General features: G+C 46.2%; 1 protein-coding gene across 4 annotated transcripts in view; it reads left to right on the top strand.

The window, feature by feature from the left end:
• The window catches only part of SHPK (sedoheptulokinase), a 35,282-nt gene extending 11,525 nt beyond the window's left edge, over positions 1 to 23,757 (top strand). For all 4 annotated transcript variants that reach the window (XM_014583851.2, XM_027767906.1, XM_027767908.1 and 1 more), the window contains exons 3-7: positions 8,097 to 8,280; positions 8,817 to 8,969; positions 10,234 to 10,409; positions 14,059 to 14,259; positions 23,143 to 23,757. In XM_014583851.2, the coding sequence (XP_014439337.1) occupies positions 8,097 to 8,280; positions 8,817 to 8,969; positions 10,234 to 10,409; positions 14,059 to 14,259; positions 23,143 to 23,555 (1,127 nt within the window). In that variant the 3' untranslated portion in view covers positions 23,556 to 23,757. The remainder of the gene's footprint in view (positions 1 to 8,096; positions 8,281 to 8,816; positions 8,970 to 10,233; positions 10,410 to 14,058; positions 14,260 to 23,142) is intronic.
• The last annotated feature ends 315 nt before the right edge of the window (positions 23,758 to 24,072 follow it).

The raw sequence follows: 24,072 nt of genomic DNA, 5'->3' as shown, positions 1-24,072 counted from the left end.
CACCAGTAACTTGAGCAGTGAGCTAAGTGCTTCACTGAGGGCTCAGGCGAGCAAGTTGGAGCATAGGGAATGATTCGCATCTTTTGAGAGGCCTGTGGTTACGCCTGCTTCCAGACTCCATTTTCAGGCTCAGTAAAAGCAGGAGAGAAATGGGTATCGTAAAACAAAGCTAAAAGGCAAGCAGCAGACTGTGAGGAAATATTTTCCAGTGCCTAGGAGATAGAGGACGGTCAGTACCTATAAAGAACCAATAACTAAGGAAGGGACAGATGGCCCTATGGAAAAATGGGCAAAGGATACTAAGAGTCTATTTCTCAGAGAGGAAACACAAATGGCCAATCAAAGTATACACAGAGGCTCACTGTTACTGATAGAGAAGTACAGCTGAAAGCAACAATGAGGAATCATTTTCCGCTCATTGGATTGTAAGAGATCAAAAAGTTTGGTGGTTTCAAGAGTTGGTAAAGGGGGTTAAAACTGATTCTTTTCTTTTTCTTTTTCTTTTCTTTCCTTTTTTTTTGAGAGATTTTCACTACAGGGTGCATGCATTCCCCAGAGAGACAGAGAGAAAGTTAGAAATCACCCCCCAGGGGAGTGGCCATGCCACAATCCCTTCTCCTCTTAAAAGTAGGGACCAGCTCCTCTCAGGATCTTGGGTACTCACACACATGCACCTGGCGTGAGTCTTAAGCCGCCGGGTCTGGGACTTAAACTGCAGTCAACTACATGGGAGTCCAATGACATAACTATTACGCCATCTGCTGGTCCCCAAATTGGTTATTTTCAGTACCGTTGGTTGGTAATGTGAGTAAAGCTGCCTCGGAGAGCAATTTGGCAGAGCCTCTTAAAAATAAGATAGCCAATAGGGACCAGCAGGTAGTGTGGTGTTTAAGGCACTAGGCTTCCATACGGCCAGCTGTAGTATGAGCCCTGGACTTGGTGGCTTGAAAATCATGCTGGGTAAAGTCTCTTCACAATCTAAATGATGTATAGCAATTTAATGTATGAATAATAATAATAAAAGTAATTATAGCTAAAACAAGACTGGCCATGAGTTTACCACCATTTGAAATGAGGGATGGGTACTGGGGTTTTTCTGTACTAATCTCTGCTTTTCTCTATGTTTGACTTTTCCACAGTAAAAACCTTTAAAAAAGGGAAAAAAAAAAAAGAAAAAAAGAAGAAAATCATGCAGGGTGTACATGTATATCGAAAATTCCAAGAGGAGAATGGAGGAGAAGGGGTTGCAGAATGGCCATGCCCTTCAGGGGTGATTTCTCACTTTCCTTCTCTCTTTCTCTCTCCAGGAGATGTATGTACCCTAAGGAAGAAAAACTAAAAAAAAAAAAAAAAAGATAACTGTTATGACTCAGTAGTCCTGCTAGTTGGAGTCTGTTCAGGAAAAGTTCTCGAATATGCATGTGCATGAGGAAGCATAATGACGATCATTCATTGTGCCCATGTTTATAGTGAAAAATGTGACCTTTCCCTGTAGGGGAATAATGCTCGTAGGCCTATGCTGTGAATGATGTACTGCAGTTAAAATGAGAAGGTTTATGAGCCAACCGGTGGTATGAAGGTTAAGGCCCTGGATCCCTCATAGCTGACTGTATGGTTCAAGGTCCAGATCTGGTGGCTTGAAAATCATGTGGGACACATATATGTATATGCTCAGAACTGTGAGTGGAGATGAGAAGAAGGGATTGTGGCGTGGCCATCCTTCCTGGGGGGTAATTTCTCACTTTCCCTTTTGTAAGCACTTGTGTCCTATAGTAAAAACTAATAAAAAAGGAATAAGATTCATTAGTGTGTACTAACATAGAATTCTAGTACATGTCATTGGATGATAAAAAAAGATAAAAGATAAAAAAAGAAACAACCCTTAGAACAATAAACAAAGCATAGTACTCTTTCTACTTTTTTTTGGAGAGGTTTTTGCCATAGGGTGCGTGTGCTCGCCAGACAGACAGAGAGAGACAGAGAGACAGAAATCACCCCCTAGGGGGGATGGCCACACCACAATCCCTTCTCCTCCATTCTCCTCTCGGGATCTTAGGCATACATGCACATGTGCCTGGCGTGAGTTTTAAGCCACTGGGTCCGGGACTTGAACCACGGTCAACGACATGGGAGTTCAGCGACATAACCATCATGCTGAATGCTGGTCCCAGTACTCTTTTTAAAAATTAGACTAAAGAAACCCATATCCAAATCAAGGAAGGAAAATGACGTGTTGTGTGAGTGTGAAAATGTCAGGGTACGGGGTGCCAGCAGTGATAGAAAGGGCGCTGGGACTCAGGTGACGGATGAGCCAGCAGGGCCTTTGCTTCTTCTGTGATAGTTTAACATTTAAAAAAAAATTTATAATTTCTGATTTATATTTGATTATTGTACATGTTCGTGGGGTACAATGGGAGTCCAGTGACATAACCGTTTTGCCATCTGCTGGTCCCCAAATTGGTTCTTTTCAATACACGCCTATGCTGTGTGATAAATCAAGGATATTAACATATTCATCATCTTCAACCAATGTTGTGCACCTTTGATATTTATTCTAGTATTTTTAATATATGTCAAATATATGTATTATATATATATATTTACATATATCATGGAACCATGAACATATATCATGGAACCATGGCGGGCCTTATGGGAGCCAGCTCCCTCTGTATAGCACTTAATTGCTGTACTGTGTGGACAGATCCCCCTAGATATCCTGAAGGCTCTCTTTCTCTCTTTTTTTTTTTCCTTAAGGCTCTCTTACTGCCTTCAGGTCTTTCTTCACCTGTCACTTCAGAGAGGACTTCTCTGATCATCCCAACAACCTATCCCTTTTACACTGCTGTGTATTTCTTCACAGCAATGAACAGTACCTGTTACGCATCTGTTCTTTTTTTTTTGGAGAGGTTTTTGCTATAGGGCACGTGCGCTCGCCAGACAGAGACAGACAGACAGAAAGCAAGAAATCACCAGAGGGGATGGCAACGCCACAATCCCTTCTCCTCCACTCTCCTCTCGGGATCTTGGGCACGCACGCACACGCGCCCGGTGTGAGTTTAAGTCACCGGGTCCGGGACTCGAACCGTGGTTGAGTACATGGGAGTCCAGCGACATAGCCATTATACTAACTGCTGGTCCCTGTATCTATTCTTTTTTATTCTGTCTGCATCCCTAGGGTATAAGCTTCATGAGAGCAGTGACTTTCCTAGTTCACTGCTGTCTCTTCAGGGACCAAACCCAGGGCTGAATACATGGTAGATGCTCATAAATATGTCATGTAGTCATGCATGCTTGTGTGAATGAGTGCATGTTTCATGGCCTAGAACCTAGGGGGGAAAGGTAGATAGGTCTCTTTCTTTGGTTCTTTTTTTAAAAAAATAATTATTTCATTTATTTTATTTATTTTTTAAATTTTAACTTGACCCGAGAGAGAGAGAAAGTGAGAAAGCAAGCCATCAGGTCTAGGACTTGAACTGCAGTCAGCCATGTGGGAGTCCAGAGCCCTTAACCATCACGCCATCTGTCGACCCCGTTGGTTCTTAATGAGCAAATTTATAGGAGAATGTAGCGACTGTGGCTCCCACATCTGAGATCAAGCACACCCATGAAACGGCTTTACATGGCGTATGCTCTGCTTTGCTTCATGGCAGGCACCAGTCTGCAGTGGAGACCAAATTCTCCTCTGCATCCCCTAGATCGGGGGTGTTCTCAATGGCTATTACTATTTTAGGCAGGCACATCATGTCAACAGACCACATCCTTTTCCCATTTTGCTGCAGTGGTTGTATTTATGTTCAGGGGAATGTAGAACACGGTCCTTTGAGGAGACGAGGGAACAAAAGATATGTAAGGAGGCCCATTCACTTTCTCAAAGGCTGCTAGTAAATCCTTGGGATCATGGGCAGAGTTTAAAAGCTAAAGGTTTGCCATCATCATTATTAATATTATCATTTTCATTAAGGTTTATGGAGCTCTCACTATATTCCAGGTGCTATTCAATGCTTTACATATGTTAACTCATTTAATATACACAACGCTATACACATAACACACCCCCAACCCCAGCCCTAATTCTTCCCCTTGCTACCAGCCCGAGTACAGTTAACACAGAGACAGGCAGAGCCACTGGGATCCAGGGAAACAGGCCTTAGTGACTTCTACATCCAGACTGTCAGATGCATTTGCCACTAAGATGCTGAACTGGCTCCACTCCACTGCCTACTCTTTCTCTTCAGGTCAGTTTTGGGGCATAGAAAGAGAAAATCTCCAAGGAAAGGAGGAACATCATGAGAAATCCTGGGGTGATGGACTCTTTTGAGCTGGTGTGTGTTGGTCAATGGTTTGGGTCAGGAGCAAGATGCAACCAGCTTTGCCTGTGGAAGGATAAACCAGGAGGGGAACTGCTGGATCCCTTGGCCTGCCATGGTTTTGGGACAAGTGGTACCTGTCCCCATACTCATGGGAATTTGGAGGTCTTCATAAAATCAAGGCAGCAGAGAAAAGCAGGTACCCCTTCCACTCCAGGGCTGATAACCTACAATCTAAGGGTGCTTATCACACTGTTTGTTCTTGGGGTGCAGAGAGCAAGCTCTGATGAGAAGGTATCTTGTGAGGATGGACGAGCTGTGTATTTACCTGTGAACTCACTCCAGGACTCATCCATCCTCCCCAGCTCACTGGGGCTGACAGGGACTGAGGCCTGACCCATTTACATTGATTGACAGAGTAGCCAATATTCCCAGGCTCACAGGCCAGGATAACAAGAGATATGAAGACTATAACTATTTCATAGCAGAAATATGCGGGACTATTTGGTAGAGATCCAATCAAAAGCAGAACTATTAGACAGGAAACACTAAGAACTTAAAATGATTGATACACGAAACATATAAGGAAAGATATCAATGAGGACACCACCAAAGAAAACACATAAAATCCCCAGAAACAGTAGGTATGAAAAATGTTATGGTTGAAATAAAAGCTATAATATCTGAGATTAAAGGCAGACTGAATAAAACTTTAAAACAAATTAGAGAATGAGAGATTAGATTCAGGAAATCTCTTGGAAGAAGGAAAGGATGAAGAAGTAGAAAATGTAAGAGAAAACTAAGAGATACTGAAGATATAAATAGAACCACTAATATTTGAATAACAGGAGATACAAAAAGGAAAAAAATAGTGGGAATGGAGGAAATACATTTTTTTTTTTGAGAGGTTTCTGCTATAGGGCACATGTGCTCGCCAGAAAGACATAGAGAGACAGACAGAAAGTGAGCCATCACCCTCAAAGGGGGATGGCCATGCCACAATCCCTTCTCCTCCATTCTTCTTTTGGGGTCTTGGGCACGCATGCACATACGCCCGGCATGAGTTTAAGCCACTGGGTCTGGGACTCAAATTGTGGTCGACTACATGGGAGTCCAGTGACATAGTCATTAAGCCATCTGCTGGTCCCAAAAATGGAGAGCATTTTTACATAATTCACAAATTAAGATGGAACAGTCTAGACTTAAAGGGTGTATAGAATGTCGAAGAGCAGAGATAGGAAAACTCTACAGCTAGGATTCCAAAGACAGAAGAAATTCCCAAAGCTTACTGAATAAAAGAGCAGATGCCATATAAAAGAGTAAGAAGTAGATTGACATTAAGTTTTTTTCAAAAGCAACACTCTATGTAAAAAGATAATAGAGGGCCAAGCTTGTGGCATGGTGGTCAAGGTGGTTGAATCCTACTGGGTCAACTGTGTGGTTTGACTCCTTGGCCTGGTGGCCTGAAAAATATACTGGGGGTGGGGCCAGCAGATGGTGTAATGGTTATGTCGCTGGACTCCCACGTAGTCAACCACTGTTCGAGTCCCAGGCCCAGCAGCTTTGAACTCATGCCGGATGTATATGTGTATGTGTGCCCAAAATCCCAAGAGGAAAATGGGAAAGTACTTGTGGCATGGCCATCTCCCTGAGGGGTGATTTCTTGCTTTCTGTCTTTCTGTCTCTCTGGCGTGCCCATGTGCCATATAGCAAAAAAATCTCTCTCCAAAAAACAAAAACAAAAAAGGTACCGGATGCATGTGTATGCTTGCTCCAAATCCTGAAAAGATGGAGAAATGGAGGAAAGGGGATGCTAGTGTGACTATCTCCCATAGGGAGTGCTTTCTCACTTTCTCCCATTCTTTGTCTTTCTCCCACAAGCAAATTAAAATGAAAAAGGCAGTAGAATAGCATTTTGATTACCTATTGCTGCATAAAAAACTTCTTCCAAACTTAGTGACTTAAAATAACAAATATTTCATCATAGCTCATGGCTTTTTGAGTCAGGAGTTAGATTGAGCTCCGCTGAGTGCTGCTTCTACATGGAGTTGAGGGAGGGTGTTGTTGGTCCTCCTCTGGTGGGCAGACTGGTCAGGAGGGTTCAGGATGGTTCTCTCAATCCCTGGTTCCTTAGTGGGGAGCCTGGAAGGCTGAGCACACCTGGCTTTTACCTGAGGGCTGGTGTCTCCCAGAGAGAGTGCTCCAAGAAGCTCAGGTTGGAACTACAATGCTCATGACCTGGCCTTGAGAGTCCTAAGGCATCACTTCCTCCACATTCTTTTGGTTAAGCAGGCACCAAGTCCAGCCTATATTCATGGAAAGAGGATTTATACACCCCCCCCCCTTTCTTTTTCTTTTTAAGACAAGGTCTCATGCCATGATCCTCCTGCCTCAGGCTCTTGCGTAGCTGAGACTCCAGGTGTGCACCACTGCACCTGGACTTTACGTTGGACTAGAAATCAAACCTAGGCCTACCATGTGGTCTTACTTACAGACCACAGCATCTTAGCCGTACATGCCTTCTTGGCTGGGCTGTAAATACCACTGTTTTTTTTTTTTTTCCTAGAGATATTTTTGCTGTAGGGCACATGCACTCACTGGAGAGACAGAGAGACGGAGAGTAAAAAATCACCCCCCAGAGGGCCATGCCACAGTCCCTTCTCCTCCATTCTCCTGTCAGGATTTTAGGCATGTACACACATGTGCCCGGTGCCACTGGGTCTAGGAGTTGAACTGTGGTTGGCCATGTGGGAGTCCAGTGACATAACCATTATGTCATCTGCTGGTTCCCCACCTCTTAATGGGAGAAGTAGCAGAGAATTTGTGGCAATCTACCATAAATAGTGTTTTTTAAGCATTAAAGAAAAGGAACTCATAACCTAGAATATTACAATGGATCACACTCTCATGCAGATTTGAGAACATGCAAAAGTATTCTGAGCAATATAGGTTTTTAGACACTTTGCCACAGACATTCTTACACTGGAAATAGTTTTGGAGAAAATACTTAAACAAGAATGGAGAAAAATCCAGAAGATGTCATGAGAGATAAATGTATTAGAGATGGCTAGACTCCTTAGTAAAGTTTGATGTCTGAAAGTCAATTAGCTGGGCCAGCAGGTGGCATGGTGTTTAAAGCCCTGGATCCCACATGGCTGACTCCATGGTTTGAGTCCCACGCCTGCTGGCCTGAAAAACACTCTGGGCACATGTGTGTGCTCAAAATCCCAAGAGGAGAATGGAAGGGTAAGGATTGAGTTGTAGCACTTGGGTGGGGGGTGATTTCTCAGTTTCTCTCTCTCTCTCTCTGTCTCTATCTATCTCCAGCATGTTTATGTGCCCTATGTCAAAAATCTAAAAACAAACACATCAGTTGGCTAAGACCCAAAGAAAAGAGAGTATTTAGATTATCATCAGGAAGCAAATCTTGCTGAAGTCATCATGATGAAGGCTGAATGGAAGGAGACCAGGGCACTTGCCATTGTGGTAAATGCTTCTCTCCCACGGGGTACGAGGAGATATAATATCAATGTTCATAAAAAGAAGCATTGAAGGAGGGGAAAAATGGAGGAAGCAAGTGACTTGCCCAGGGTCACATTGCCATTATGTGGTAGAGCCAAGTAACTCAACCCAGACACTCACTGATATGATAGCAGAACTCTCGTGGGAGCCAGGTGACAGTGACAAACGTCTCTGCTGTGAACTCAGCAGCAGAGTAATCTCAAGCTGGGCCAGCGCCCGGTCAGTTGTTCTTTTCTCCATTTTTGGTACTCTCCTTTGTTCCAGGCTGTACGTGGACGCAGGGAGGGGCCGCCCCTGTGGTGGAGCCCGGAGCTGTGAGCCACCTGGTCACATGGCAGGACGGCCGGTGTAGCAGCAGTTTCCTGGCTTCTCTGCCCCAGCCAGAGTCCCATCTCAGTGTGGCCACGGGGTTTGGCTGTGCCACCATCTTCTGGCTTTCGAAGAATAGGTATGGACAACTGTCTTTGGAATTGACTGCTGGGTTTCCTGGGGAATGGGAGTGAGCGGGGGGAAGCCCCTCTGGCTGGTCAGCCTCACTCTACCTGCAGGTGTGTGCTTTAGTGAGCACAGGGTGCGATCACTAGACCTAGGTTGGCCCAGACCTGCTTCATCTTACAGAGGTCTCTCTCTGGGTTGTCCTTTCTAACCCAGAAGGGGATAGTAGGTGACAAAGAGGGCAAAGGACGCCTCTGGTCCCATGATGAGTTCACGGCGGGGTCAGGGCTGTGGGATGGCTGAGGGCCAATGCTTCTGTAAGTGTGGTGCTTTGGCCCTGAGTCCCCTCTTCTAGGGCTGACAGGCTGGCTTTGCTTGGATTAGCTGGAGGTTTTTTACCCAGGGGGCCTAGATGTACTTGTGGGGTCATGGGGTCATGGCTGCCACCCAGCTATGCCATGTCTAGTCCCCCTTGCCCATAGGTAGGTGAAGCCTAGGCTTTTCAGATCATCTGAGACCATATTGAATTGTTTTTGGTATTAAAAACAGCCCTGAGTTCCTGAAGTCCTACAGTGCAGCTGGCACCATTCAGGACTACGTGGTCACCATGCTGTGTGGCTTGCCAAGACCCCTCATGTCTGACCAGAACGCTGCGAGCTGGGGCTATTTCAACACCCGGAGCCAAAGCTGGAACTTGGACATGTGAGTATGACCCTGAAGGCTGGCTCCAGGCTGAGGGGCACCTGGGAAGCCAGAGCTCTGGTGGGGCCTTTCCCCTTTGGGAATATTGAGGGATTCCTAGAGGTGGGAGTCAGGATCCAACCCCCCAGTCTATTCTGGGCACTAGGCATGGGTGGGCTGGGTGTAAGTGAAGCCCCAGGGTGCGGTGCCCACCTCCAGAACCATGCTATCTGGCCCCTCTGCCACAGCTCCCCAGACTGAGGGTGGGCTTCTCTGTGACCCTGGACTTAGTCTGTAGATTTGAGAGCATCACTTTCATTCTTCAATGCATTTTTTTTTTTTGGAGAGGTTTTCACTATAGGGCGCGTGCGCACGCCAGACAGACAGAGAGAGACATAGAGACAGAAAGCGAGAAATCACCCCCCAGTGGCGATGGTCACGCCGCAATCCCTTCTCCTCCATTCTCCTCTCGGTATCCTGGGCATGCACGCACACACGCCCGGTGTGAGTTCTAAGCCACCGGGTCCGGGACGTGAACTGCGGTCGACTACATGGTAGTCCAGCGACACAGCCATTAAGCCTACTGCTGGTTCCCACTCTTCAATGCATTTTAAAATAAGGTTAAGAACTGGAGGTAGTAGGCTTGAGGGATGCCTTTTCAGTTCTTTTTAAACCACCATTTGCCTTTTCAGGTACAGAAGCCCAGTGCCCTCTAAGTTCATTGTTTCAGGGCCCACATTCTGAGCTCTGAACTAATCCAGAAAGCACCTAGTAGTTCAGGTAAAGGACCTTCTGGCATGCTTGGTTGAGTTGACAGCCTGTATTCACTAACCCTCAGTGACGAATGCATTTGGTGTTCAGGAGCCCCACGGGTTGGACTTTGGTTTGGACTTTGATTTGGACTGTGCTAACCACTCACTGCACAGACTCGGCCTCCCTCCCAGATTGTTTGTGTTCTCTTCAAACTCAGGAGGCCCCAGGGCCGAGGTCTGGCTCTTATCTAATCTTCCCTGATTGCTACTGCTTAAACGGGTATTATCTTCCCCTGAAGTTAGATCCCAAGCTTTTGAAAGTTATTGTTCTCTATTTACAAACTCCTAGCTGGAGATTTTGAAAGAGCCAGAGGTTGTCTGGGACAACACTGGAGTCTACCCCCTCCTTCTCCCTCCTTCTCTCTCCTTCTCCGATGTGTGTCCTATAGTTCTTACCCCGGCCGAGTTTCCTGGAAACAGCAAAACCCAGAAAATCAAGCTCCCAGTAAAGATGGGTGCCCACTGTTTTACAGACTGAGGGCCTCAGGCTTTCCCGTCCACCTGCTCCCAGACATTGCTGAGCCTGGCAGCGTGGCAGGAAGAACTTCCCATGCGTGGTTTGAAATCCCGAAGGGCACACAGGTGGGCGTGGCCCTGGGGGACTTACAGGCCTCTGTCTACTCCTGCATGGCGCAAAGGACAGATGCAGGTAAGTTTCCCTTTTCTTCTCTCCTCACATCTACTCTGCCTCCAAACACTAGTTCTGCGTGAGGGTCTGAGGGGTCCATGGAACTTGGCAGCCTCAATAGCTTCCTGGGGATCATTATTCTGTAAAGATCCCTGCAGGTGGAACCTCCTGCTCGCAGAGTTTAGAAGCCAGCAGGGCAAGTTCTGTCCCTAAGCAATGACCCTGTCTGGCCAGGGGGAGGGAAAGGACTTTCTAGCTCACTGGTTTTAGTGTTACTCCTTGGCCAAGAAAGTTGACTAGTAGTTTAGGGATTTTGTTCTGTGTGTTTGTCAATTGAAGTAGTGTCAGATCTGATCGAAAGCGTAGCATTCTCTTCTGTGTTCAGGGGAAGAGTCACAGTGAGGTGGAGGCAGCAGTCTGGAACAGAGAGCCCAATAGTAAATAGATTCCCCTTTGAGGGCCATGGTTTCTGCCTTAACTGCTCAACTCTGCCCTTGGGGTTTGAGCAGTCACAGCCAATATATATACATGCAAATGAACGGGCATAGCTGGCTTCCAATAAAACGTTATTCATGGACATTGAAATGTGAATTGTGGGGCCAGAAGTTGTCGTAATGGCTATGTCACTGGACTCCCATGGTTCGACCATGGTTCGAGTCCCAGACCTGGTATCTTAAACTCACACTGAGCATGTGTGCATGCATGCCCAAGATCCCAAGAGGAGAATGGAGGAGAAGGGATTACAGCGTGACCATCCCCCCGGGGGATGATTTGTTGCTTTTTGTTTCTGTCTTTCTGGCAAGCACATGTGCCTATAGCAAAACCTCTCCAAAAAAAAAAAAAAAAGAGATGTGAATGGTCGGCAGATGGCATGGTAGTTAAGGGGGCTAGACTCCCACAAAACCAACCGCGGTTCAAGTCTCAGACCTGATGGCTTGCTTTCTCACTTTCTTTCACTCTCTCACTCTTGTTCTGTCCCTCTCTGGTCAAATTAAAAATAAGTAAATAGGGACCAGCAGGTGGCGTGGTGGTTAAGGTGCTGGACACCCCCACATGGCCAACCACGGTTCAAGTCCTGGACCTGGTGGTTTGTTTTCTCACTTTCTCTCTTACTCTCTGGTCAAATTAAAATAAATGAATGAATACATTTAAAATAAAAAAGTAAATAAATAAAGTTAAATAAAATAATTCCTTTAAGAAAAGGAAATGTAAATTGCATATCATTCTTATATCTCATGAAGTTGCCTCCTTTTTTTATTTCTGGGAGAGAGAGAGAAAGAGGGAGAGAAAGTGAGAAATCATCCCCTGTGTGTGTGTGTCGAGCAGGGGGGCTGGCCATGCCACAATCTCTTCTCCTTCATTCTCCTCTTGGGATGTCAAGTGTGCACATGTGTCTAATGTGATTTTCAAGCCACCATGTTTGGGATTTGAACCTTAGTCTGTGTGGGAATCCAGTGCTTTAACTGCCATGCCACTTGCTGGCTCCAAAATAGTCTTCTTTTGATTCATTCTCAACCATTTGAAAAAGTGAGAATGTGGTAGTGGGATTGTAAAATGGTGCAGCCCCTTTGGAAAACAGTCTGGCAGCCCCTTGTGTATTAGCCATGGAGTCACTAGAGGACCCAGCAATTCTACTCCTAGGTATATCCTGAAAACATGTTCACACAAAAATGTGCATGCCAGTGTTCATAGCAGCACCATTTGCTATAGCCAAAAAGTAGGAAGAAACAAAAGATTTATTCATTTATTTCATTGTATTTGTTTTTTTTAAATTTTTTGACCAGAGAGAGAGAGAGCAAGGGAAAGTGACAAAACATACCACCAGGTCTGGGACTCGAACTGTGGTCAGTCATGTGAGAGTCCTGTGCCTTAACCACCACACCACCTGCTAGACCTGGAGCAGGAAACTTTGAAATCCCTTGTCTAGGTGGCGTCTGGGCCTCCCCACGTGAGCAGGGTGTGAAGGATGCTGTGACTATGGTACCTGCAGTGGCATGTGTGTTTCATTTGCTCCTCACGGCATTCTGGCAGAGTGAGTCCCTTTGGGAAAATGATCAAGGGACAAGCGAATTTCTTACCCAGGATTTTCTTTTGGTCATGACATCTTTTTTCCGCTTCCTTCAGTTAGACATTTTACAACTCAATGGCTGGATCTGTGGCACAGTAGCTAAGAACTTTGTGTTGAGAGCTTGATCCCACATGGCCAACTGCGGTTCAAATCCCAGTCCTGGTGACTTGAGAAACATACCAAGTGTGTGCACAAGCATGTCAATGTCCTGATGAGATGGAGAAATGGAGGCAAAAGAATTATAGCATGACCATACCCTGTTGGGAGGTGTTTTCTCTCTCCCTGTCTCTCTTTGGCAAGTGCACATGCTCTTTGCCAATAAAAAACAAAACAAAACAAAAACTCAACCTTGAGTTTAAAAAGTTTGTCTGGTACCACCCTCTATGTAGTAGATTTTCCCTATTTCTTTACAGTCTTTAAAGAGAAAATGTCAGAGGGATAGCCCTGTGGCCTAGGAGTTAAGGGAGCCAGACCCCACATGACCAACTATGGTTCAAACCCCAGCCTGGTGACTTAAAAAAAAATCCCAGGAGTGTGTGCCTGTGTGCCCCAAATCCCAATAGGATGGATCGTACATACCGTGTACAGCATGATGCTTTGAAGTATACATACTTCACGGGGTAGTTATAATCTAGCTCATTAAAAATGCGTTAGCTCGGGACCAGTGGTTGGCATAATGCTTTGTTGCTGGACTCCTATGTAGTTGATTGCAGTTCGAGTCCCAGACCCGGCGGCTTAAACTCATGCTGGGTGCGTGTTTGTGCATTCTCAAGATCCTGAGAGGAAAATGGAGGAGAAGGGATTGTAGCATGGCCATCCCCACTGGGGGGTGATTTCTGTTTTCTGTCTCTCTCTGTCTCTCTGGTGAGTGTACACACTCTATAACAAAAACCTCTCAAAAAATATGTTGGCTCACAGGTATTTTTGTGGTGAGAACACTTAATATCCACTCTCATAACATTTTGAAGAGTATAGGGGGACTTTACAAAGTCTGTGGAAAAAATGAAATTTAAGTATGAGTTCTTTTTGGTGCAAAGAATTTTGAAACCTCACATAAGTTTTTTTTTTTTTTTGAGAGGTTTTTGCTATAGGGCACGTGCACGTGCCAGAAAGACAGAGACAGAGAGATAGAAAGTGAGAAATCAACCCCCAGGGGGGATGGCCACGCCTCAATTCCTTCTTCTCCATTCTTCTCTCAGGATCTTGGACACAGACGTACATGCACCCGGCGTGAGTTTAAGCCACTGGGTATGGGACTCGAACTGCTGTTGGCTACATGGGAATTCAGTGACATAGCCATTACACTAATTGCTGGTCCCCATAGGTTTTTTCATAGTTCGTATTTTCCATGAATTTTTGACAACCCCAATACAATATGTTGTCATTAGCTATAGTCACTATGTTGTACCACAGAACTCCTGAACTCCTCGCTCCCATCTACCTGTACCTAAGTATGGTTTGAACCACACATCCCCAACTCCTGTACCCTGGGTCACCCAGCCATGTTGTTAAGACCACCACACTCTCCACTGCCCTCTGTGACTTGTGACCTCCAGGTTAGCCTGACCCGCCTAACTCAGCTCTGCTTTCTTTGGGCCCCAGTTCTCAACATCAGCACCTCGGTTCAGCTGGCAGCCTCCATGCCTGCAGGGTTCCAGCCGGCGCAGATTCCAGACCCCACGGCTCCAGTCGCCTACTTCCCATACTTTGGCAGGACCTACTTGGGAGTGGCAGCGTCACTCAACGGGGGCAACGTGCTGGCCACCTTCGTCCACATGCTGGTTCAGTGGATGGCAGATCTAGGTGAGGTGCAGCCCCGCTGGGGTGCGTTCTTGTCCTTTCCCTGTGGCGGTCAGTATCTTGAAGCTCAGTGTGCAGTTTCAGCTTCTAGGTTCAGATCTAGACCTCGCCAGGTTCCAGCATGTTCCTTCCTTCCTTAGGGGTCTGAGCGTATAGCCTTGTTTGCTCTCATCCTCTGAGCTGCCATCACTGACTCCTGTGTGTGTGTGTGTGTGTGTGTGTATGTGTGTGCATGTGTGTGTGTGTGTGTTGCGTGGTGGGGTGAGGGGGGGCTGTGTGGAGAGATGCCTTTTCCCCTGAACTTGACTGTGACGTATCCAATAGCTTCCCCAGCTGTCCCTTCCTTTCTAGCATACTTTTTCTGTAAGCAAACCCTCCTGAATTCTTTGTATTTAAGGCTTTCCTTCTGGTAAGTACAGACAGCTGAAAATAGAATGATCAGACATGAACGTGTAGGGCTAGGCTCGTGGCACAGTGGTTTAAGTGCTGTGCGTGGATAGCCAGATCCCACATGGCTGAGCACAATTCTTGGCCTTGGTGGCTTGAAAAACACACTGGGGCACGTACATACATGCCCTCCATCTCGATGAGCTGGAGAAATGGAGGAGAGGGGATTGTGGTGTGACCATTCCCCACCACAGGGGGTAGGGGTGCTTTCTCTTCCTCTATTCTGCTGTCCCTGTGTCCAGTGCATGTGAACTCTGGCACTTAAAAAACAAGACCGCATGTAAAACTCCTGGTATTTTACAACATTATAAAACCTTCACAGTATTTGTTACTGGTGAGTAGCTCCTGCCCCACTTTCCTAGAAGGCTCCCTGGAACCCTCCTGCTCCCTTCGTTCATCTGCCAGGGTAGAATCACCAGGCCCCCTGATCTGCATGTACAGTGAAGCAGGTAGCCTGCTGTTTTCAGGAGAGGTTCCCTCTGCCAGCTCTAGGTAGAAATGAAAGTTCTGGTCGGCCATCCAGGTCTAGGGAAACAATGGCCAGCCAAGGCAGTGGTCACCGATTGGAGCTCGGAATCAGGTAATTGCAGGAAACATCCCACACAGTAGCCAGGGGAGGCACAGGCTGCAGAGAGCACCTGGGAAGCCCAGGCTGGGTGTGCGGGCAGGCCTGCTGATGGATGTCAGGCCCTGGCTGGCCAGGAACCTCAGGGTGGCCAGGGTAGCTCTGCCCCATTAGCTGGGGTTCCCCTAGGGATGCTTTACTTAAAGAACCCAGAAAAGGTTTTCTTTCTTTCTTTCTCTCTGTCTCTCTGTCTGTCTCTCTCTCTTTTCTTTTCCCTCCCTCTCTCCCCCTTTCTTTATTTCCTTTTTTAGGTTCTTGCTATAGGATGTGTATACTCATTGGAGAGAGAGACAGAGATAGGGCAAGTGAGAAATCGTTTACCGCACCCCACCTGGGGGATGGCCATGTCACAATTCCTTCTCCTCCATTCTTCGCTTAGAATTTTGGGTATGCATGCACACATACAGTGTGAGTTTCAAGCCTCAGTGACCAGGACTCAAACTGCGTGGATCCAAGAAAGGTTTTCAAGGTGCAGAATCAGTCATCTGAACCTGCATGTAAAGCCTTTATTTAGACACTGGCCTGACGGGAGTGGGTCTGTCAATTATTTACCAAGTCGTTGCTATTTTTCTTTATATAGAAGGGATCATTTTTCTTAATCCCTAAAGAGGTGGTAACTTCATTTCTCTGTAAGATCCTTTTGTATTTCCATGATTTTTTTAAAAGAATTATTTATTATTTATTTATTTATTTTAATTTGACCAGAGAGGGACAGAGCGAGAGAGAGTGAGAGAGAGAGAGAGGGAGAAGGAAAGTGAGAAAGCAAGTTGCCAGGCCCAGGACTTGAACCGCGGTTGGCCATGTGGGAGTCCAGTGCCCTTAACAACAATAGTACCTGCCAGCCCCCATGGTTCTTATTTCATGAGACATAGGACGCTTTGAAGATTTGTATTTTTATGTCATTTAACATTTTTTGTAATTTCTATAATTATGTTGTTTGCTTGAAAAATATAGATGCAAATACAATAGAATTTACTAGATAAAAGACACGGTATTTATTAACTAGGAATGGAAACATTAAAGCATAAAATACAAAAGCAAAATCCTACTCTACTAAGAATGCCTGAGGTTTGCATCATCTTCCAGAGGTTGGCAAACAGGGAGTTCCACCCTGATGAGGTCAAGAGCAGGAATTAGAAGCCAGGTGGCCTGGATTTCCGTCCCAGCTTTGCCACCTATTGTGTGCTCTGGGCAGGTTACTTAACCGCTCTGTGCTTCAGTGATCTCATCTGAAAATGGGGATCATCCTAGTACCTACCTCAAAGGCTGTAAGGAGCAGCAGATGGTATGGTGGTTAAGGCACTATATTTCTACGTGACAGATCGTGGTTCGAGTCCCAGGTCTGGCAACTTGAAAATCACAACAAATACTGAGTTGTTGGAAAAGTCATGATGCATTTTTGCTTAGAAAAACAGAAAAATATGTCATGACTTTTCTGACGAGCCAATAAATAAATAAATAATAAATAATAAATAAAAATTTTTTTTTAAGATGTTGGGGACCAGCAGATGTTGTAGTGATTATGTCATGGGACTTCCACATTGCCGACCATGGTTTGAGCTCCTGACCCAGCAGCTTCAGATTCATACTGGGCACGTGTGCATGTGTGCCCAAAATCCTAAGAGGAGACCGGAGGAGAAGGGATTGTTGTGTGGCTATACCCCAGAGAGTGATTTTTCATGTTCTTTTTCTGTCTCTCCATCAAGGAATGTACATGCCCCATAGCAAAAATCTCTCTGGGAAAAAAACAAAAACAAAAACAGGGACCAGCAGTTAGCATAATGGCTATGTTGCTGAATTTCCATGTAGCCGACCACGGTTTGAATACTGAACCTGGTAGTTTAAACTCATGCCAGGTGCATGTGCATGCATGCCCAAGATCCCTAGAGGAGAAGGGATTGCGGCATGGCCATCCCCCCTGGGGGATGATTTCTCGCTTTCTGTCTCTCTGTCTCTCTCTGTCTTTCTGGCGAGCACACGCACCCTATAGCAAAAACCTCTCAAAAAACAAAACAAAACAAAACAAAACAAAAACAAATACAAAAAGCCAACCTGTAAAGATTAAGTAAGGTAATGTTGCAAAGCATTTTGAAGGGCATCTTGCACAGAGATAGTATGATACCAGCATTTGTTAAAGAAGTGTAGTGTGGTGGGTGGGTAGAACTGGGGAGAGGGGCCTTTGTCCCCAGCTCTGTCCTTGAGTCCTCCTGTGGCCTTAGCAAGTTCCTTGCTTCCATGTTGTCCCAGCTCCGATGTGCTGTGGTTCTGAGTCATGGTGAGGACGTTTGGCAGCTCACAGCACTTTCCACCAGTAGATTAAGGGGAAGCAGTGAGCCCAGGGCGCAGGGACAGGGCGAGAGCCAGGTCCCCCAGGCCCCCACGGGGCACGTACCTTTCTTCAGGCACTCTCCAAGGTCAGGGCATGAGTGTTCCCACCAAGGAAGAAAACCTGAGTGTATTTTGACTTTTCCTTCAAGGTAAAAATGTTATAAATTTTTTAATTAAAGAAATATTGGGAACCAGCAGTTAGTATAATGGCTATGTCGCTGGACTCCCACGTAGTTGACTGCGGTTCGCGTCCCGGACCCGGTGGCTTAAAACCCACGCCAGGCGCATGTGTGTGCATGCCCAAGATCCCGAGAGGAGAATGGAGGAGAAGGGATTGCGGCATGACCATCCCCCCTAGGGGGTGATTTCTCGCTTTCTGTCTCTCTGACTCTGTCTCTCTGGTGAATGTACACACCCTATAGCAAAAACCTCTCCAAAAAATAACAGTTAAATTAAATAAATAATTATTGGGAAAAAAAAGTCAGTCATATAGCCAACAGGGAATAACCACAACCAGTAAACAGGTTGGTATATACATGACATCTGTTTTGGAAAATGCTTGCCCTGCTATACCTCACTTTTAGGAGGTGTTATGGATGTAATATATGAAAATGGAACGTTCTGGAACTGCTGGTTAGGGGCCTATCACCCTGTGCACACTAAAAGGCCAGATTTTCAGCAGCCAAAGACATCCATACCCAAGTGAATGTCACGGGATTTTAAAGAAGTGAACTGAGACAATTCACTCTGGCTGTTTGAATAGCAGCGTTTCATAGGAAGATTAAAAAAAAAATAAAATAAAAAAAAGATCAATCCTGTATTTTCTGACAACCTAAGGGGCTTCTTCTCCCTGTAATAAAGTAGAAGAGCTCTCAGAGAAAGAAAGAAAAAAAGAAAGGAAGGAAGAAAGAAAGCCAGCCAGCCAGCCAGCCACGTCGCCAGCAGAGAGCAACCGCAACCAGTAAACAGCTAGTCAGCCACCCTCCTTCCTCACAATCCACTGGCCTTTACTCGTTTATGTATTTTTATTTTATATAGACATTGCTTTTCTAGATAAGCTTTATCTTCACAATGGTAACTTCTGAAAGAACAGACGTGACATGTAAAGCCACCAAAGCAACAAGGAAAAGGAGATAAAAATTTTCAGTAAGTCAATCAAATAACAGGCACAGAGACTGAGGAGATGTGATGAACAATACCATGCAGACTGGATCCTGGAACAGCACAGGGACATTAGCAGAAAAACGGGCGACATCCTAATAAAGTCTAGAGTTCAGTTTTGCAGGGTTTTTAGTAAAGCGTGTGATAATATTTCTTTTTTTCTTTTTTTTTTTTTTTGAGAGATTTTTCATGGCCAAACACAATTTGAGTCCCAGATCTGGTGGCTTGCTCTCTCACTTTTCCTTTCTCTCTCTGACCCTCTCTGGTCAAATTAAAAAATAATAATAAAAAAATTAAATTTAAATAGGGACCAGCAGTTAGCGTAATGGCTATGTCGCTGGACTCCCATGTAGACGACTGTGGTTCTCGTCCCGGACTCGGTGGCTTAAACTCACACTGGGCACGTGTACGTGCGTGCCCAAGATCCCGAGAGGAAAATGGAGGAGAAGGGATTGCGGCGTGGCCATCCCCCCTGGGGGGTGATTTCTCGCTTTCTGCCTTTCTGTCTCTCTCTGTCTGGCAAGTGCACATGCCCTATAGCAAAAAACTTCTCCAAAAAACCCAAAAACAAAAACAAACAAAATTTTAAAAATCCCCCAAAACCTAGCAGTCCCAGCCCTTCCATTCCTACCTGAGTCCTGGTCTGACATGTGGTCATCTTAAATTCTTACACCTACTGGATGTGATTTTTAGAAACTCCAGTCTTTGCTCTGGTTTGAGGACCTGGTTTTAACTGGAACAGTGTGTGATAGCCAAGAGGGCAGGGAGTCTCTGATCCATTCTAGGGGGAGCTGGCCAGCGCAGCTCACAGACATCAAACAGAAGGCTGTGAGCTTCCGTTCCATGTCCTCAGCTATACGTATGTGTCCTGTAATATCCTCTCCTGGGCAAGTAGGACGTGGGGAGCCAGCAGAGTCTGGAGTCAGTGGAGTGCCTCTGGAAATGCAGACGGGGCGAAGTTCTGGCCCAAAGGCTTCTCAAGGGGGAATGGCTGGGCTGCACTGGCCAGTTGGGTTTGGGAAAGTTCCTGGGGTTTTGTTTCTAGCCTTGTTGTCACTTCCTCCTTCTGAAGTAGCTTGGGCATCCAGGGCTCAGGTTCTTACGGCTTCTTCTCATCAACATCTCTCTCTGCAGATTTCCAGCTGCAGTGTCTTTGTCTCTGCTCTGAGAAGCCAGTTTCGCCCTGTACCTGCTGCCTGTCGTCCATAGGTGTCAAAACCTCTTATTCTTTGCTGTTTTCTTCCTTATGCTTTTGATCTTTGTTGACTTTTATCATTTTTTGTTTGCTTTGTTTTTTATTGATTTTAATTTACTGCTATTTTAGTGGAATTTCTTTCTTCTTTTATTAATTGCCAGAGGGCATGTGAGGTGAGCTTGTGTGTGTGTGTGTGTGTGTGTGTGTGTGTGTGAGAGAGAGAGAGAGAGAGAGAGAGAGAGAGAAAGCACATTCCAAGGGGGCATGATCACACTGTAATCTCTTCTTCATTTCTCCATCCTGTCAAGAATTTGGGCATGCACCCATGCCTGGCGTGTTTTTCAAGCCCCTGGAGCCAGGGTTTGAATAGTGGTTGGTCATGTGTAATGTGGCTCTCTCTCTTTTTGTTTCTAGAGAGATTTTTGCTATAGGGCCTGTTTCTCCAGAGAAATAGAGAGAGAGACAAAGAGACAGAAAGCAAGAAATCACCCCCCTGCTGGGGGGGGGAGGAATAGACACGCCATAATCCCTTCTCCTCTAGGGATTTTGGGTATGCACACATGCCCGGTGTGAGTTTCAAGCTGCCATGTTTGAGACTTGAACCATGGTCGACTATGTGGGAGTCCTGCAATATAACCATTATGTCATCTTCTGGTCTCAAGTTTGGTGTGATTTCTTTTTTATTTTTTAAGAGATTTTTGCTATAAGTTGCATGTGCTTGCCAGAGAGACGGAGAGAGACAGAGGGGGAGAAAGCGAGAAATCAGTCCTCGGGGGGATGGCCATGCCAGTCTCTTCTGCTCTACTCTCCTCTTGGGATTTTGGGCACACACACATACACACACACGTGTGCCCAGTGTATTTTTTTAAGCTGCTGGGCCTGGGACTTGAACTGTGGTCAACCACGTGGGAGTAGCAAAATAACCATTATACCATCTGCTGGTCCTGCAATGTGGCTCTCGTAACTCTCAGACTTAGTGGACTTTGTGTAGGGGAAGGAGACACATATTCATTTTGCCGTCTTTAACCAGGAGTCTGATCAAATTTTGACTAGTTGCCCACGACATTGAGATGATTTCTCCTCTCTGTAATTCCTGAATGTGGATCATTGACTTTGTATAAATTAAATGTATTGATGCTGAGACTGCTGCGGCTCTCCAGATTAGTGTTTCTTAGCACTGGAAATATTTATGAAGTTTTAAGTAATGGTCACGTAGGCCCACGCCCATGCCCAGATTTTTTTGGCCTGGGGATGGAATGGGACCCGAGGAGAGCATTTTATAAACCTCTCAGGTGACTCTGATGACAGGGAATGTCCACAAGCATTGTTCCAGAACTTACTTCTCAGAGTGTGGTCCATGGGCTGGCAGCACTGGCCTGGGGAGCTTTTAATAAAAGCAGAATCAGGGCCTCTGAAGCTGCGCTCTAACAAAAGCCATAAGGGATTCATTTGCACCTTCAGGTCTGAGAAGCTCCAGTCTGGGCTGGTGCCTTTCTGCTGGGCTGCCGTCAGAACCACCTGGGGAGTGTTCACACATTCCAGCACTCAGGGCGCAGCCCAGAAGATGAATTCGGAATGGCCCCCATGGGACCCTGCAGCACCCTGGAAGCTCTGGTGGTTCCAGTGTGCCCACGCGTGGAGAGTCCTCACTGTGAGCACTCTTTTCCCATCAGGGCCAGGTTTGCTTTCCCTCGGTTAATGGCAAACTGGGTTCCAAGGTCAAAGTATATTGAACTCAAGGCTTCCTTTTTTATTTGTTTTTTTTTTTTTTTTTTTTTTTTTCAACACTACAGAGCTAACAGAGGAAAATCTGACTGGAACTCTGGCTTGACATCAACAAGCTGTAGGAGGGGCACCAGCAGTTAGCGTAATGGCTGTGTCGCTGGACTCCCATGTAGTCGACCGTGGTTCACGTCCCAGACCCAGTGGCTTAAAACTCACACTGGGCGCGTGTGCATGCGTGCCCAAGATCCCGAGAGGAGAATGGAGGAGAAGGGATTGCGGTGTGGCCATCCCCCCTGGGGGTGATTTCTCACTTTCTGTCTCTCCGTCTGTCTGGCGAGCGCATGTGCCCTGTAGCAATAGGATGGCCAACATGTCATTTCTCCTTGGGCCTCAGGTGCCCTGTGGGTGTAATGAGAATGGCCTAGACTGTGATCAGCCTGGGATCCTGAACTAACTTTCTTTTTCTTTCTCTCTGTCTCTTTCTTCCTTCTCTTCCTTCCCTTTCTTCCCTTACTTCCTTCCTTTCTCTTCCTCTTTCTTTCTTCTTTCTTTCTCTCTCTTCCCTCCCTCCCTCTTTCTCTTTTTCCTTTTCTTTTTTTTCTTCCTCCCCCCTCTTTCTTTCTATTCTTTCTCTCTTTCTCTCTCCTCCCTCCTTTCTTTTTCTTTTTCTTTTTCTTTCTTCCTCCTTCCCTCCCTCCTTTCCTTTCCTTTCCTTTCCTTTCCTTTCCTTTCCTCTTGTCTCCTCCTCTCCTGTTCTCTTTCTTTCTTTCTTTCTTTCTTTCTTTCCTCTTCCTTTCTCTTTCTTTTCTAAGGTTTTTGTCATAGGACATGTATGTTTGCCAAAGAGACAGAGAGTGACAGTGAGAAAGAAAGTGAGAAATCATCCCTCGAGGGGGTGGCCATGCTGCATTCCCTTCTCTGTTCTCCTGGGATTTCATGCACGTGGCACAAAATGTGACTTTCAGGCCTCTAGGTCTGGGACTCAAGCCGCGTTCCATGTGGCAGTCCAGCACTTTAACCACTGCACCACTTGCTGGCCCCAGGATCTTGAACTTTCTATGCTGCTGCTAATGACTCTAAAGTGGCTGTGATGATACGTACTGATCAGAGTGTGCATTTGGGCCTTTCGGGACCCCAGGCCTCATAGTGAGGAATAGTTAGGAAGCACGGATTAGGAACAGGGTCATGGCAATTTCCGGAAGCAGTCCCCCTGGAATCCGTGCTGGAGTCGGCAGTGAGATAACTTGCTGGGAACTGGAGCAGAGAATAGCTAGCCAGTCCATGAGCCCAGAAGCTTCCAGCCGCTGTAAGGAGAAGCAGCAGGTAGCCCTGTCCTTGCCCTGTGGGAATTCCATACTGCGTGGTGGGGATGCAGGCGCTCACACAGATCTTCTCTTTCTGGCAGGCCTGGAGACTGAAGAATCCATTGTGTATTCCCGCGTGATTCAAGCAGCTGCACAGCAGAGAGATACTTGCCTAACCATCAGGCCCACAGTGTTGGGGGAGAGGCACCTGCCGGACCAGCTGGCCTCAGTGACCAGAATCTCCTCCTCTGACCTCTCCCTGGGGCACGTGACCCGGGCCCTGTGTCGCGGCATCGTTCAGAACCTGCACTCAATGCTTCCGTGTCAGCAGCTCAAGGAGTGGGGCGTGGAGCGGCTGGTGGGGAGTGGGAGCGCGCTGTCCAGGAACGAGGTGCTGAAGCAGGAGGTGCAGAGGGCGTTCCCCTTGCCAGTGTCCTTTGGGCAGGATGTGGATGCAGCTGTAGGGGCAGCTCTGGTCATGCTCCAGAGAAACCACAACCAGAAAGAGTCTTAGCAAACCCTTTGGCTAAAGAACTGCTGTGGATTTTACCAATGACCATTCCTGAGCTCTGGGTGATCATTTTCCTGGACTGTTTTGGGGTCAGCTTGTAAGCAATGCTTGCTCTCAGAGCAGCACCTTGACCAAGAATTTACTGCTGCGCTTGGAATATCTCCTCCAAAACTCATGTAGGAATTGGATTGTTGTTGTGATGGTATTACAAAGTGAGACCTTTTTTTTTTTTTAGAGGTTTTTGCTATAGGGCACATGTGCTCGCCAGAAAGTCAGAGCGAGACAGAGAGACAGAAAGACAGAAAGTGAGAAATCACCCCTGGGGGGATGGCCATGCCGCAATCCCTTCTCCATTCTCCTCTTGGGATCTTGGGCACGCATGTACACGTGCCCGGTGTGAGTTTAAGACACTGGGTCCGGGACTCGAACTGCAGTCAACTACATGGGAGTTCAGCGACATAGCCATTACACTAACTGCTGGTCCCTACAAAGTGAGACCTTTAAGAGGTAATTAGACCAT

Source organism: Tupaia chinensis, unplaced genomic scaffold (genome assembly GCF_000334495.1).
Source record: "Tupaia chinensis unplaced genomic scaffold, TupChi_1.0 Scaffold144899_1, whole genome shotgun sequence".
NCBI classification, from domain to species: domain Eukaryota; kingdom Metazoa; phylum Chordata; class Mammalia; order Scandentia; family Tupaiidae; genus Tupaia; species Tupaia belangeri.
Note: the sequence above shows the minus strand (reverse complement) of the source record. Positions and strands in the feature narration are given on the sequence as shown.